Source organism: Agrilus planipennis, unplaced genomic scaffold (genome assembly GCF_000699045.2).
Source record: "Agrilus planipennis isolate EAB-ADULT unplaced genomic scaffold, Apla_2.0 scaffold50, whole genome shotgun sequence".
Classification (NCBI taxonomy): Eukaryota; Metazoa; Arthropoda; class Insecta; order Coleoptera; family Buprestidae; genus Agrilus; species Agrilus planipennis.
Window position 1 is genome coordinate 93053 of NW_020438881.1, and position 14082 is coordinate 107134.

General features: G+C 34.5%; 1 protein-coding gene across 1 annotated transcript in view; it reads left to right on the forward strand.

The window, feature by feature from the left end:
• LOC108734864 (chaoptin-like) overlaps window positions 1–14082 on the forward strand; it is a 36738-nt gene that overhangs the window by 2348 nt on the left and 20308 nt on the right. Inside the window, exon 2 of the mRNA XM_018466576.1 lies at window positions 8668–8781. Coding sequence (XP_018322078.1) covers window positions 8745–8781 — 37 coding nt within the window. The 5' untranslated portion in view covers window positions 8668–8744. The remainder of the gene's footprint in view (window positions 1–8667; window positions 8782–14082) is intronic.

Sequence of the window (14082 nt, forward strand, 5' to 3'; positions counted from 1 at the left end):
TTGGTGTTGTTCTTCATTTTTTTCAGTCACAAACAACGAAACCACTTTCCATGGTAGTCGAAATCCGGGTAGGTTTGCGTCTGTCGTGCAAATTATTGCCATTAAAATTCATAACAATACATCGTTAGTCAAGTCTAGAATTCCCTTTGGTATTTATTATTAAAGCGTACTCATTCGTCTGCGGTTGTTGCTTGTATGTTCATTCTGTGTGTGTGGTTCATGTGCATGTACGTTTGTACATACGTATTAGTGTTCGTAGCGAATTTTGCAGCCGACGAATTTGCTTTTTCAATGGCAAAATGTGTCTTGAGAGAATTCCTTTAACGTTTATTATACCGATACAATACATTTTAATAACGTACCCCTGTTGCAACCACTAAAATGCCCTAAAGGGGCGTTCGCGAAAACTGTTCTGAAATGACTTAATCATTTGCCTGACATATTTATCTATACAATCATACAAAGTTTACTCAAAAGTCCTTTGTTTCGTCTTAAAATTTAGTCTACGTGATCAAAAAGGATTTAATGGATCGGTACAGATAGATTTCATCATCGTACCTCTGAAAAACTAGACTTGTTCTTACTGGTGTTTTTATTTACGGCTGTTCCTAGAAGATGAGAATTAAATGACGGCTATAATACGAGATAAATGTCACTTTTATGTAAATATCAACAATAAATTGANAATATTACTTTTTATAAAATAATTAAAAGTACTCATTCGCATTATGGACAAAACAAGTGTTCACAGTTTTTAATTTTTTATGGTTATTCCTTTTGGTTATTTTATTATTTCCACACCACAATCTCCTTTTTAGTGGATTTCATTTTTTACGACCTTGGTTATAGTGACAATTTTGCTTTAGCGGCGTTAAATCTAAGTCCCTTGAATTTAAAGTATACTTTTGTACAAAATTCATGTGGCTATAACGACTTCGGATGTAGCGACTGTTTATAACAAATCCCTAGTAATCCCATGCAGATATAGCGACCGGAGTCGGCCGTCAAAGACACAAAGAACTTTCTTATCTTTTGTTAACATCCGCACCGATGGTTAGCAAGTGTATGAAATCTAAGAATTTCCTAGGAATTGTATACAATTCCGAGGCTATTTAGGGAATCTATGAAATATTGTTTCAAATATTCTTTTAATACACACACATCATTTATACATTTCCTAGGAATTGTATGAAATTCCGATATTGTACTAGGAAATGTATAAAACGAATGTTTTCTGTAATTAAAATGACTAGAACACGTTAGTTAAGTGAGAATCAGAGTTATCTCTGAATTCAATAAATCGCCTAATCAGATGATGCAATACTTTAATCCATAACTAATCGCGATATATATTATATTATTGAATTGAACTGCACAAGGGAGCTCTGTACACTACTTGGATTTGGATTAATGATTTTTATGTTGTTTCGTTTAAAGGTTCCTTAAAATAAAATAGTTTTACTACACAGAACCGTTAGGTATTTCTATATTTCTAATTATTAGAAACATTAATTATGTAATTGCAGTTTACCTAGAATATTATATATTTAGAAAGCCTTAAGGTCTACCTCTCGTATATGCGAAAGCTCATGAGATTATGAAGTAGCTATACCCTTGTAATTCGTTTTGTGAAATCAATACCTTATCGTTTTGTAATTAACGAAAAAGAAATAGTCGTAATGGATTTTTACATTAGGCTACAGTAAATTATTTTCTCGAGACGTTTGCATCCTTAGGGCATTTTTTGATAAATTGAGCAATTGACTTTTATCAGAAAAGCTGCGAAGATGCTGACCACACGCGTTAGTGAAATGTCAAGAGCACGACCTAAAAAATCTTTAGTAAAAACAAAGGTCGTGAAGATTTGAATATCCTTTGTGATTTCAATACACCCAAAATAAATCCTTGTGATGATGGAAGAACAAACCGGGACATATAAAAAATACAAACAGACTGCTTGCTGATTTACATAACTGTCCTTTTGATTTATTTCATTAATCGCAAGTGTTTGATATATTAATCCGTTTTTTTTTGTGCAGAAAGTATATTAATGGGAAGTTCAAGTCTCACTATAGGATTTTACAGACGAAGGTTTTGGTATATAATACGTCAATGTAGGAATATCGTGGTATTATTTAGCTTGATTTGGGTGATATATTTGCAAGGCAAGACGGAGAAAGATCGATTGATGATGTGCCATTTTAGCTTACGCTTTATACGTCAGCTACTGGAAAGGATAAGTGTCAAAATGATGTATAATACAGTTGCAAAAACCACAAGGTGTCATACTTTTCTGTTTTGCAAAGAAACAAAGAAAAGTATTTAATACAATTGTAAATGAACAATAAATTTGCAAACCGACCCTTAAAGAGTAAAATAGAAGGCTGGGTGAATTGGAAAGGAAGGAAATTAGAAATAAATAAATCTTGATCAAAGCTCTCTATCATGCCGTGAGTGAAGCATGAATGGTCTAGAAGTAATGTTCGTTAATTAAAGAAGTAACTTTAATTATTATCTACTTTATCTACCAGAAAAGATGGAATACATTTTTCCACCCTACACTACGATTTTGCCTAATAGGTTATCCTCTCTCTGGTCTAAATATTACGCGGTTGGAACCCCTGACATGAGAATTACAGTAATAAGCACGACATGATTGCACCATTTTCAAACAAGGGGAAAATACATTTACTATTATAGATAATGTTGATAGATATGCTGAATCACGCAAAAATGTCCGGCATTTAGACTACACTTCAGTAAATATACAGGATTCGTACGTTCAAACCAGCATCTAGGACACTGTTCGCCTAGAAACTCACGCACTGGTCAATGCACTAATAATACTATTCTGCACTGACCTATGACACTGACACATTGACCTACTGTCAATTACTTCGACTTACTACATAATACAAAACTAGAGCGTTAAAAGAACAAAGAACTAGTGTAGGTTGACTGTAGCATAGACAGACATCGTCAATTCCTCTTTATCTACTCTAACAAATAACTAACAATGCATGGGTACCAAATACTGCTAATTACCAGCTAATTGAGTGCGGTGTTACATTGTGATATTTCCTTGCGGAACCTAACAGGGCCGGACTGGCCCTTGTCTGTACTTTCAAATATGTTTTTCTCGGTGAACTTTTATTTAATTTTCTTGTTTATCTATCTATCTGAACTTATATGAATATGTAAAAATGTCACGCATGCAACTTCTGCGGCCTGCTAAATTTTTCTTTACAACTTCAAAAAAAAAAATTATATATTTCCTCTCTCAAATTAGTATTCAACGTTCCTACTAATTTTCGCATTAAATCTTTTTACAAAAAAAAAAAACAAAAAGAACTTTCCCATTTTCTCCCGTTGTTTTACGTCAAATCTCTGGACTTGTACGACCCATGTGACGAAAGTTACTTCGTCGATTTTTCATCATGCGTGGCACGTTTTTCCCAAATTAGAAAGTACTTTTGTGGCAGCGAGCAGACTAAAGCACAGTAAAACATTCCTTTGGAAGTTCAGAGGTGCCCTTTTATGTCTTGTCCACGTTATTCTTAATAAAACGAAAGACCTTTAGTCGAAGGACTTAACTAAAAGCTATTAGAAAAGCGAGTAGCGAATCTACAAAGGGATGTGACTTTTATTACCGGAAAACAACTCGAGGATTATATCAAAGAAACTTTAGATTTATATTTCTTGGAAGGAAAAACGACATGTGCTTCTTGGGAGAAAATATTTTACGTTTGATGGAAGAAAATTAGGGAATGATTCCCGTTTTCATCTTCTTGGTTTAACTAAGTCGTACCTGCAATAATTACGACATATTTACAATAAAATCGTATGTAATTGTGATGAGAAACTATTAACAAAGAAAGTTATTTCATTACAATATAGTTGACGAGCAGAAGCGGTAATAAATTAAATTAAAAAATTAGGTAAAAATAAAAACACAAGATATTTTAAAACACCAATTGAATTAAAATCTCGAGTGGATGTAGCAATTTTTTCTGGTGAAGCACACGAAAAATATTACACGAGTCTTAACAAGGCCTTCGTCTTAATTGAAATTGAGGTAGATAAGTATTAAAGTTCCCGCTTGTTATAGCGCTAAATATAATTAAATTACAGAATGTAATAGCAAGCCAACAAAGGTTAATTCCGACATTAGAATATTATATTTCAAAGTAATTTAACTTGAGATGTAAGAAGTGCCTGCTCTATACAATTAGTTTGATTTGGAATTAATTATGCAAGATGCACGACAGAGGGCTCAGAAATAATACAATAATTTTTTCTTTGAAGTACTTATTGCGACGTAGATATCGAATGGACTACAAAGATAGGATCTATATTAAAAATTAAAAGATAAGTGGATAAGGTAACTAAAATATCCCAGTTACACGACAATATTTGTGATATCTGTAAATAATTAAACAACCTCAAATAATCACTAATTCAGTATCACTAAAGCAATACCTACGTTTTCTACTATTCTATACTGTTATATCAATAAATCCTAATAAAGGTCACAAAATATATCGTCTAAAGTAGTGTTATCGAATTTAAATATCTTCATACAGTTTGACATTGTAGAAATAAATGGAAAAAGTGATATAGAGACATAAAACAAAGGATAACAGAAGGTCGAGTCCTTTATAATAATAAAAAGAAATCACTTCCTTGCTCGGGTTCAGTTTATTTGGGAATTGGAATTATTTTAAAGGTGTGTATAAAAGGTTAGACGTGGAGTATGAGGAATGGTGTTACGAGTAGAAGATGAAAATACCATAGACAAAAAAGGATAGAAATGAAAAGGTACTGGAAAAAGTAAGAAAATGGAAGGCGCTAGGGAAGTCCATAAGAGAGAAGAGATATAGAATGATCGGATACCTTTTAGGATATGAAGGACTTGTTAGGAAAATATTAGAAACAGACACAGGAGTACAGAGGGGCTGAAGAAGCTTCAGAGGATAAGATTATTGCTTTTAAATAGTTACAGATATAACAAACACTAGTGGTGTGTTTCTATCCTCGGACTAATATCACACTCTTGTGAGAATGATTAAAAGAATACGATTTAGTATTTTATTCATAGTAATTACTACCACACATTGTTGTACACTTCTATCCAAAAGTTGGAAAAATTTGCAAATTATATTTACATCAACATACTATTGGTCATTAATAGACAACGATTGACTTAACTGTAACTGGGGATAATAAATGATAAAAATATGAATAAAAAAATAAGATACAAATAATATATTGTAAAATATACCAAAAAAAGAGTATGTGAAAGAGAGACGATTAACATTTAGAAATACGTAACAATTAAAGAAAAATAAGAAAAAAAGTGGGACTTAAACTTAACAGGTGTGAAAGGGAGGATTAGAAATGATGAGAAGATTCACATAAGAAATCGAATTAAAAATTTAAATACTGGCAAACTAGCAAAAATATGATATAATAAACGCCTTGTCAAAGATTCCAACCGATTGATACAAAATATAATTGCTAATAATACGTATAAGTCTAATTTTCAATATGAATAAAAGAATTCACGATCTCGATTTCAATTTTATCGGATCTCATCATCGCTTCGCAAACAGTTTCGACAGAACGCCAAACCAACTCTACCTTTGTCTAAAGACAGCGTTTTATTAAGTACTACAAACGGCGTAGTGAAGACCATCTGTAGTACAATGTTACATTTAGAGGGATTTAATAAGCATCCAATAAAGTCCATTTACGTTGATGGCAGTTTCGACAGAATACTGACAACCATGAGCTTCTTTGTTCGACCGAGCGGCATGGCCTAGACCTAGAGATTTAGACCATTGCTTGGCATTCGGGAGGACGCCGATTCGATTCCGGGTACGTTTGCCTTGGTCCAAGTTTTTCTGTGGTTTCCTTGGATCACTTAGGCAACTGCTGGGGCAGTAATATTCTACAGATAATCTTTCATTCTCTTCTGTCTTCATTTTGTCCGTCTCATCTTTCTCACTCGAACCACCACCCACCCATTCCCACGATTCCTGAAAGGAGGATAAAGAGGGCCTTCCGCCCTACCTTCCGGCGTAGTCCGGAGGGACTGCCCGCATATCAGCATTAGTGAGTGATGGGCATCAAACACCCAAGTGTTTTATTTATTTGTTCGATTTGATTACATGCCTACCACGTATGGTGAGTTACACCGTGGATTCAGATAAGCAAGTAGATATTGTTGAACAAATTCAATTCCACTAAATGTAGCAATGACGTGACTGATTCTTTTATTTCGCCTATACTTTCTTATTACTTTGTGGCAAAATTGCATAAACTAATAAGCAAGACTAGAATAGTTGTTTGTAGCAAAAGAATGAAAAAATAATAGACGAATCATTTACAATTATTGTTATGTACACTGCAATAAAACATCCGGAATGATAGAGACTGAAACTACATGGGATAATAATTGGCTATAAGGATGCATTAAACTTCGTCATGAAAGTATGCCTGCAGTTCCGTACCAGTAACTGCCACTAATGAGCAATATAAATCAGTGTTTCCAGTTTATCAGTTTTCCGAACGGATTTCGACCGTTGGATGTTTGGTTGGTTAGTTCTGGAAATCGTTGTCGCAGGAAACTTTCGGTAATCGCGGAAAATCTAAAGTAGCAAGTGCACTTTTAGAAACGGACTGTTGGAGCGGGCAAGCACCGCCAGAACGGAGACGATTAAAACTTTCCGAAATACACAACTGCAAAGTTCGAAAGAACTTTACCTTCCTCAAAAGTTGATGAGGAATAAGTGAAAAAGAGAGAGGGAGAGATAGCGGTGGAAAAGGAGAGAACCAACGCATTTGCTTCTCCCTGATTGCAGACAAATTGATCTTACTCTTGTTTCTTGACTGCGTACAGGAAAAAGTTTGGATGGGATTTGTAGTAGTTTAAAAGGAATCAACTCGTCCAACTTGGCCATTACGTGAATCGTTAAAGAATCCACTTCAATAAAATGCCTATTTTATTATTTCAGATCTCCTACAAATTTGTCAAAGAATTGTTAATGTAGAAGTGTCTTTTTCATCACTGTATGGATATAAAAAGTTAAATGTGGTAACACAGGCATGTTACACTGAAAACTGATACCTCCTAAAATATTAATGGTGGTGAACCGAAGGCTGGCGGCAATAGAAAGTTTTCTAAAAAGCAAAAGGAAAGAATTTGAAACCCTAATACCTCAACATTTAAATACAATACTATGAAAACCAATTCCTTTTTATCTATCTAAAATAGCACAAATGTTAGACATATAAAAGAAAAGATAAACAAATAATCAAACAAAACATATTCTGAAATAAACCTATTGTTAAACCGAAATGTTATTCTACAAACCTCCACCCTTATAAATATTTTTTAAAAACTGTAAACATATAATTGGCCGATTAACCTTTAATATATATATCCAACATCATCGAAATATCACCAAGCATTTGATATTAATCAACATAGCACGGAATAATTTCAGTTTTGCTGGTGATTTAGCGAAACCACTTATAATGTTCTGGTAAGAATCAATAAGTTAAAAATCGCAATCCACATCTAATAATTTCGACTCTGATCAAGACGTAAATGTGCTTTAGTACGTCATTTTGTTGTATCTACTCCGTAAGGCGCCTTAAGATGAAATACGTACGGAGATTAATCAATAATCAATATAAATTTGAGAAAAGTTCCAAGCGGTCATCTCCTTAACCCTTGCTTATTAATTGACATTTACTCACCATCAGTGGTGACTCATCCCTTCAAAAATAGATGAAACGTTACGGAAAAGAACGAGAAACACTAAATTTACTAAGCGCACAAAAAGTATGCGGGTGCAGTAGATTAGTCGACCTTCTGCGATCACTTCTCTATTCAGAGAATGGTGCGGAACGGTAGGCCTGCAAATTTGCCTGTGACGTCAGCGTTGTCATGGCAACTCGCTTGCGTTGACAGAGGTTTGGCGAACGCAAGTCCAACTCTTCACTTGAGCATTTGTTACGTATATTGAAGCAATTTGAATAATTATCTTAAGTATTAGAAACCGCTGTACGCAAATACATTAATTTTATATACTTTTTTACATGGAATTCCTTCATTTATCGTAAAATAAAAATTAATTAATTAATTAACACTAATTCCTAATTCTACTCAGAAAATAGGTGAGGAGAAGGCTCTTCACATATTTTACATGAATAACCGCCTGCTGCATTTAGTAGTTAATTTTACAATCTAAATGCAAAACTCGTTATAACACTTTATCATTCAATTGTTTGCGAATGCAAATGTTACATGAAGTGTAAAAGATAATATCCCCATATTACTTGTCAACAATAAGCAGTAGTCGACACATACCACAATTAGAAATCGAATGGTGTAAACCATTACAATTTAGTCGGTATTGAAATTTGTCGTAGTTTTTAATTATACCTCGTATGCTTCGCTATAATAACGTTCCTCTACAACTGCTACTACTATTATACCACTACAGCATATATGGTCCGAAAGAACCCGTACGCCGTGAACAGCACCAGTGATTAGCAATTAAGGCCCTTGTTAAACCGTTCAATCGATGTCATTAACGTAAATGTTGAAAATACAATTGCATCAATTGATTTTTCATCATTATTTTTTGTTTTTTGCAGGCAAGTCAAAACGGGATGTCTGCTCACCTCAACGATGGCGTTTAAATATATTGCAAGCCAAAAGCAAAAGAGGTAAAATGAAGCTGAGAATAAACAGGATTTCCATATTCATAGGTAAGCCTTTTGTGTTTTATTTAATTAGAAAAATTTATTAATTTTCAAAATAGATTCAAAGATTTTTCAAATATTATAGCTCCATATTAAAAATAAATAATAATGAACTTGTATCTAGGGTATTACTTATGGGACTTGGTTGACAAAAATTTTAATGCTCTAAAATACTTTATTAACTTCAAAGGCTTCATCATCATCATCATAGGGTCGTCAGTCTTAAGACTAGTTGGACACGTATCTCCACTCTTGGGTGGTCCTGAGCTAATCTTCGTATTTCTCTAAAACTAGAACAGCCCACATCCTTAACTATTTGCGAACAGTAATCTAACCTAGCTCTACCTCTACCCTCCTGACTCCTGTTTCTGCCTCTAATATGATTCTGACTATACCTTCATACCAACCTATCTCGCCTATTTTTTATTGACTTCCATAGAGTCCTCTGTTCTCCTATTCTTTCTAATTCCTCTTTAGTTCTAACCTTTTCTATCCACGTTATCCTCATCATTCGCCTATAACATCACATTACGAAAGCTTCTAACCTTTTCTTTTCCGCTGCGCCCACTGTCCATGTTTTGCACCCGTATAGCGCCGCGCTCCAAACATACACTTTTAACAACCTTTTTCGAATTTCGAAATTAACCGTTCGCGAGCATAGTAGTGACTTCCTTTTATTAAAAGCAATCTAAATCGTTTGGCTAATACTTCATTACTTAATGAACATGGAGCAATTTGGTATTAATTATCAAAACTAACAAATTAGAAACGGTTATTCTCTTCAAAACATATTAGGTAACGAAGAGTCACATTAGCGTTTGACCAATTGTTCATAATTTGTTAGAATACTGGCACCGTTTGATTTTTATTAAAGATACTTACTTCCTTTTAAAATATAATTTATAATCTTCACTAGTTTGTCCCATTCCGTAATAAAAATTCATTAATTTTACACGATGTAGGTAGTTTCCAAACGAAAGCGCGTTCAAAATTAGGTACGCTTATCTAACCTAACAAATTTGACAGCTGTAAATGTCGTTCCAAAAACATTTGTCTCTAAAATCGACTGTCGTCGCCGGAGCGTGCCAGCTTGGAGGATAATAACAACGTCGTAATCTGACAAAAACCGTTACAGAAAAAGAGAATGAGTGTCATAATAAAAACTGTGCTACACAAGCTTACAAACAATCACTTATACCTAACACGAAACGCTGAAATCGCGAGGTGCTAAATTACGACTTTCAAGCATTGCTCAAAAAACTGAAAAGTCGTCTTCAAATGTAACAGAAATAAGTGCCGAGCTTTGGAGGGTGTAAACTAGATGCAATAAACCATCGCACGGTGAGCTCAAAAGCGTCATTAAGGGCAAAAAAATCAAAATAATTTACAATCGGAATCCGATCCTGTGCGTGAATTGAAAACACAGATGTCTACCGAATAGCGTACTGCGATAAAACTCTGCAGCTACATGAATGGAAAATGTGAACATTACCAATAATCGAACCTCTACAATAAACATAAACAATTTAATGCTACACATAATTGTCTAAACTAAATAAATTAAAGGAGCACATTACAGGCAGCAAACCAAATCCTACACTGATGCTAGTAATCGCCAGGTGATTGAGTGCAGCGTTGCGGGCAATTTCTCTCTGCCAGGGCCGGTATTGAATTTACTTGTACTTTCAACTACTTTTTTTCTCTAAAGCGGTGAACATTCGGACATACAAGCATTTACTTAATTTTTATATTTTTTTAGTGTATAAGCTCCTGCAATCTCGACACTTATTTCTGTTACACCCTGTATAAAGGCTGACAGTGAAAGTAATTGTAGAACATGCTGCACACCTTTCATTCAGTTTCATTTTATGACATACATTAATGCATGATTATAACTTATATAAAGTCATTAACATTAAAAAAAGGATTTAAAAAAAGGAATTAAAAAAAGGATAAAAAGGAGTAGGTACGTATTCTGTACAATTTGTGTTGAATGAAACAATTTGAGACATCAGAAGGCATCTCATTACATATGCCGCCGTTTAAGCGGATAGTGTCGACGTGGTTTTGTGTTACGTACTCAGCTGTGGTCTACAGGCTATTAAAACAACCTGTGGTCCGCTGATGAGCATTAATACGTTCGAAATCCCTATCAGCATCTGGTCGTTACAATAGACTTCTAACCGCGCATTACAAGCACGTATTTGTTCGCTGTGTAGATCAAAGTTACTGACAATAAGTACTGATACCTTTAGTCACAAACCAAACAGTTTGTTTATTCAATTAAATTTGTTTTATTTATATTTTATCATCTATGCGTACTTGGTCCTTCATTTTCATTTCACGAAAACTATCAAAATTAGATATAAGGATACAACTAGGTACTAAGGTAATCCTTAGAATTTAATAACGATATAACTCAATATAAATTATCCTACACTACTAAGTAAGAATATTACAGCTTTGAAACAGTCTCACCAACAGAGTCGAAACGTCCGTGTTACCTCTCACACTAATACAAACCTTCTTTGCCTAGTCATATCCAAACTAACCCTGCTTTCACACAGACGGTTTTCTAACGGCAACCGTGCCGTGCCGTGCCGTAATTTCATTTTGCTTTGCGTTCACACTACACACGGTTTTTCACGGTTTAGTTTTGTTTTGATACATGACCAAAATGGACGAAAGAAAAAAACGCATGTTGTTACTAATGATATGGCATAATCGCAGAAAAACACAAAAAACAAGAAGATTTTGGATTCATCCACTACTTGAAAACAGACAATTGATGGATGAATTTGTAACATTATTTCATGAGCTACGAGAGGATAGCTCCAAATTTTTTAATTATTTTCGAATTAGGGATTACTGGAAAGTACAAGTAATAAAAGTTATTGATAGCGATAGAATTGAATACAAAACAATTTGAATACACTGTTCCAAATATTTTCACAGAGAATAATAATAATAGAAAGACAGATACAAAAGAATTCGAGTAGAAATATTTACAAAAGGGTGTAATATAATGTTTAGTCAAATATATGTTTTAAATTAAATATAGCGGTGTTATTATCCGCCACACTATATAATTTCTTCTGTTAACTGCACAATTCAGAGAGAAAAACGATCCTGAAAACAATTTTTGAACACACGGCACGTGTGAATACTTCTATACACTTGCTTGTCTCACTGTTGCCGTGCACGGCCACGGCGCCGTGCCGTTGCAGTCCCCATAAACCGTGCTGTGTGAACACTTGCATATAAACCAATGTATTACTATTATACACGGCACGGTTGCCGTGCACGGCCACGGCAAAAAACCGTCTGTGTGAAAGCAGGGTAAGGATAAGAAATGGATAATTAATGGTAATTCTTACTGTTTTGCATAAACGAAAATTAAAAGTTGTCTACAGCACATTTTAATAGAATATCAATGTTAACTTTTCCATGATTTTCTACAAAAATTCCTACCTCATTTTCCAGAAGATATATTTCTATGATTTTTAGAAACAACGAACAACGAACTTTTTATTATGTTATAGTTGTGATAAAAGTTAATGTTCACAAAATAATGAAACATGAAAAGTTTATTCTCTCATATTTGAAACTTTTGTTGTAAAGTTGTCTTCATAAGATAAACTATGATCTAATATTCATATTAGTTATATTAGAAACGTAATATTGAGTAAAACGTTTGTGACAAATGAACAGATTGACACGTGAGGAACCGTAAGAACTGCATGTAGCGTGATAAAAATTGCATTGCCTCTTTAACTGATTAATAAGTGACCTAAATGGTACGTTGCTACTTTAATCAGAGTTAAATTAAGTCCCAGCGGGACACGAGACCAAAAATTCTACACAGCGCTCTCTCTCCCTAACAATTCTCAGATTATTAAAATGTCGCAAACAGTCCTTTAGACATTGCACTTTTTGTCTTCTGTAGACATTCGGCCTTGACTTCGTTATTTAATTATAAATCTGCCCTAAAGGAGCTTTTCAAATAACGTTAATATAAAATTAAACTTCGTATTTTAATTTCGTAACCAATTTATAATTAAAAAGGAAATTAATTTCAAATTGACAGCTAAGTATAGTGCAAAATAGAATATACAACGTCAGGGAGATTATAAGTCTGTTCGCCGAGAAAATCACAGTGTGGTGTTTTGAACGAACAGTGGCTAGGAATCAAATTCGACAACAACCCTGTGTATTTGTAATTATTACTCGCCTCCTACCTAGCCTAACTGCAATTTTAAGGGGTATGATTAAGTTAGGTCGCCTGCTACCTAACCTAACCTACAACACCAACATACATACCCCCTCACACACACACACACACATATGCACACACACACCCGCGCGCACACACCTTTAATGTAAACAACAATAGCAACTTTATCAATAATGCTATTATTTATTTATAAAGAAATATACGATTACTAAAATTTATGTACGTTTATGGTTACATTTCACCTTGACGATTGAGGTATTTGCTGTACCTGTGGAAAAGGTTTCCAATACCTTCTTCGGGGAGTGTTACCGCCAATGAATTTAAATGCGACTTGGAGATGTCTTAAAGCTCCTTGTTAGTTTGGAAACGGTGTTATTGAAGCCACTTCTTCAATTCAGGGAGAATATGGAAGCCATCAATGGACGCTGCATCGCGTCAGGATTATAACGGAATGGTCTAAAATGTCTCATTGAAAATTTCCCAAATAGCTGTTAGATAACCATTGTGAGTACCTACAGCTGTTATGGATCAGAACATTTCCAGAAGTCAGCATACCTCTTTTGACGTGACAACGTCTTATAATTCGATGGAGCCGGCTGCACGCACGAAAAAACATGACTCATGCGTCGTTACCTAGCTTTGAGGCGTTCCATTTAAGGCTTGAAGTGCAAGCGAGAGCGCGGAACGAGCGACAAAGAGGCACAATCGGCTTCCGCGTTCGGCAGCGTTCGACATCTGTCTCTCTCCTACTTGAGTGAGCGATGCGTCCGCGTGGACAGCTGCTATACAATAATACATTTCCATTTACCTCCTTCTCTATATCCATACAAAATATCTATCAAACAAATAAAATTAAAATTTTCTTTTGAAAAATGAAACCATTCCATCAGTATTTTCTTATGACGTTGTCATGTTCAACTATCGTCAGTAAACCGACTTTACAGACAACCGATTTTTTTTTTGTTTTAAATGACTTCCACTGTTTCTCTGCCTTTTCCACTTCCAAACCAAGCAGAAGCTTCATTCATTTTATGAAGACAGTGCTCGACCGATACAACAAATGCTTCAATCGT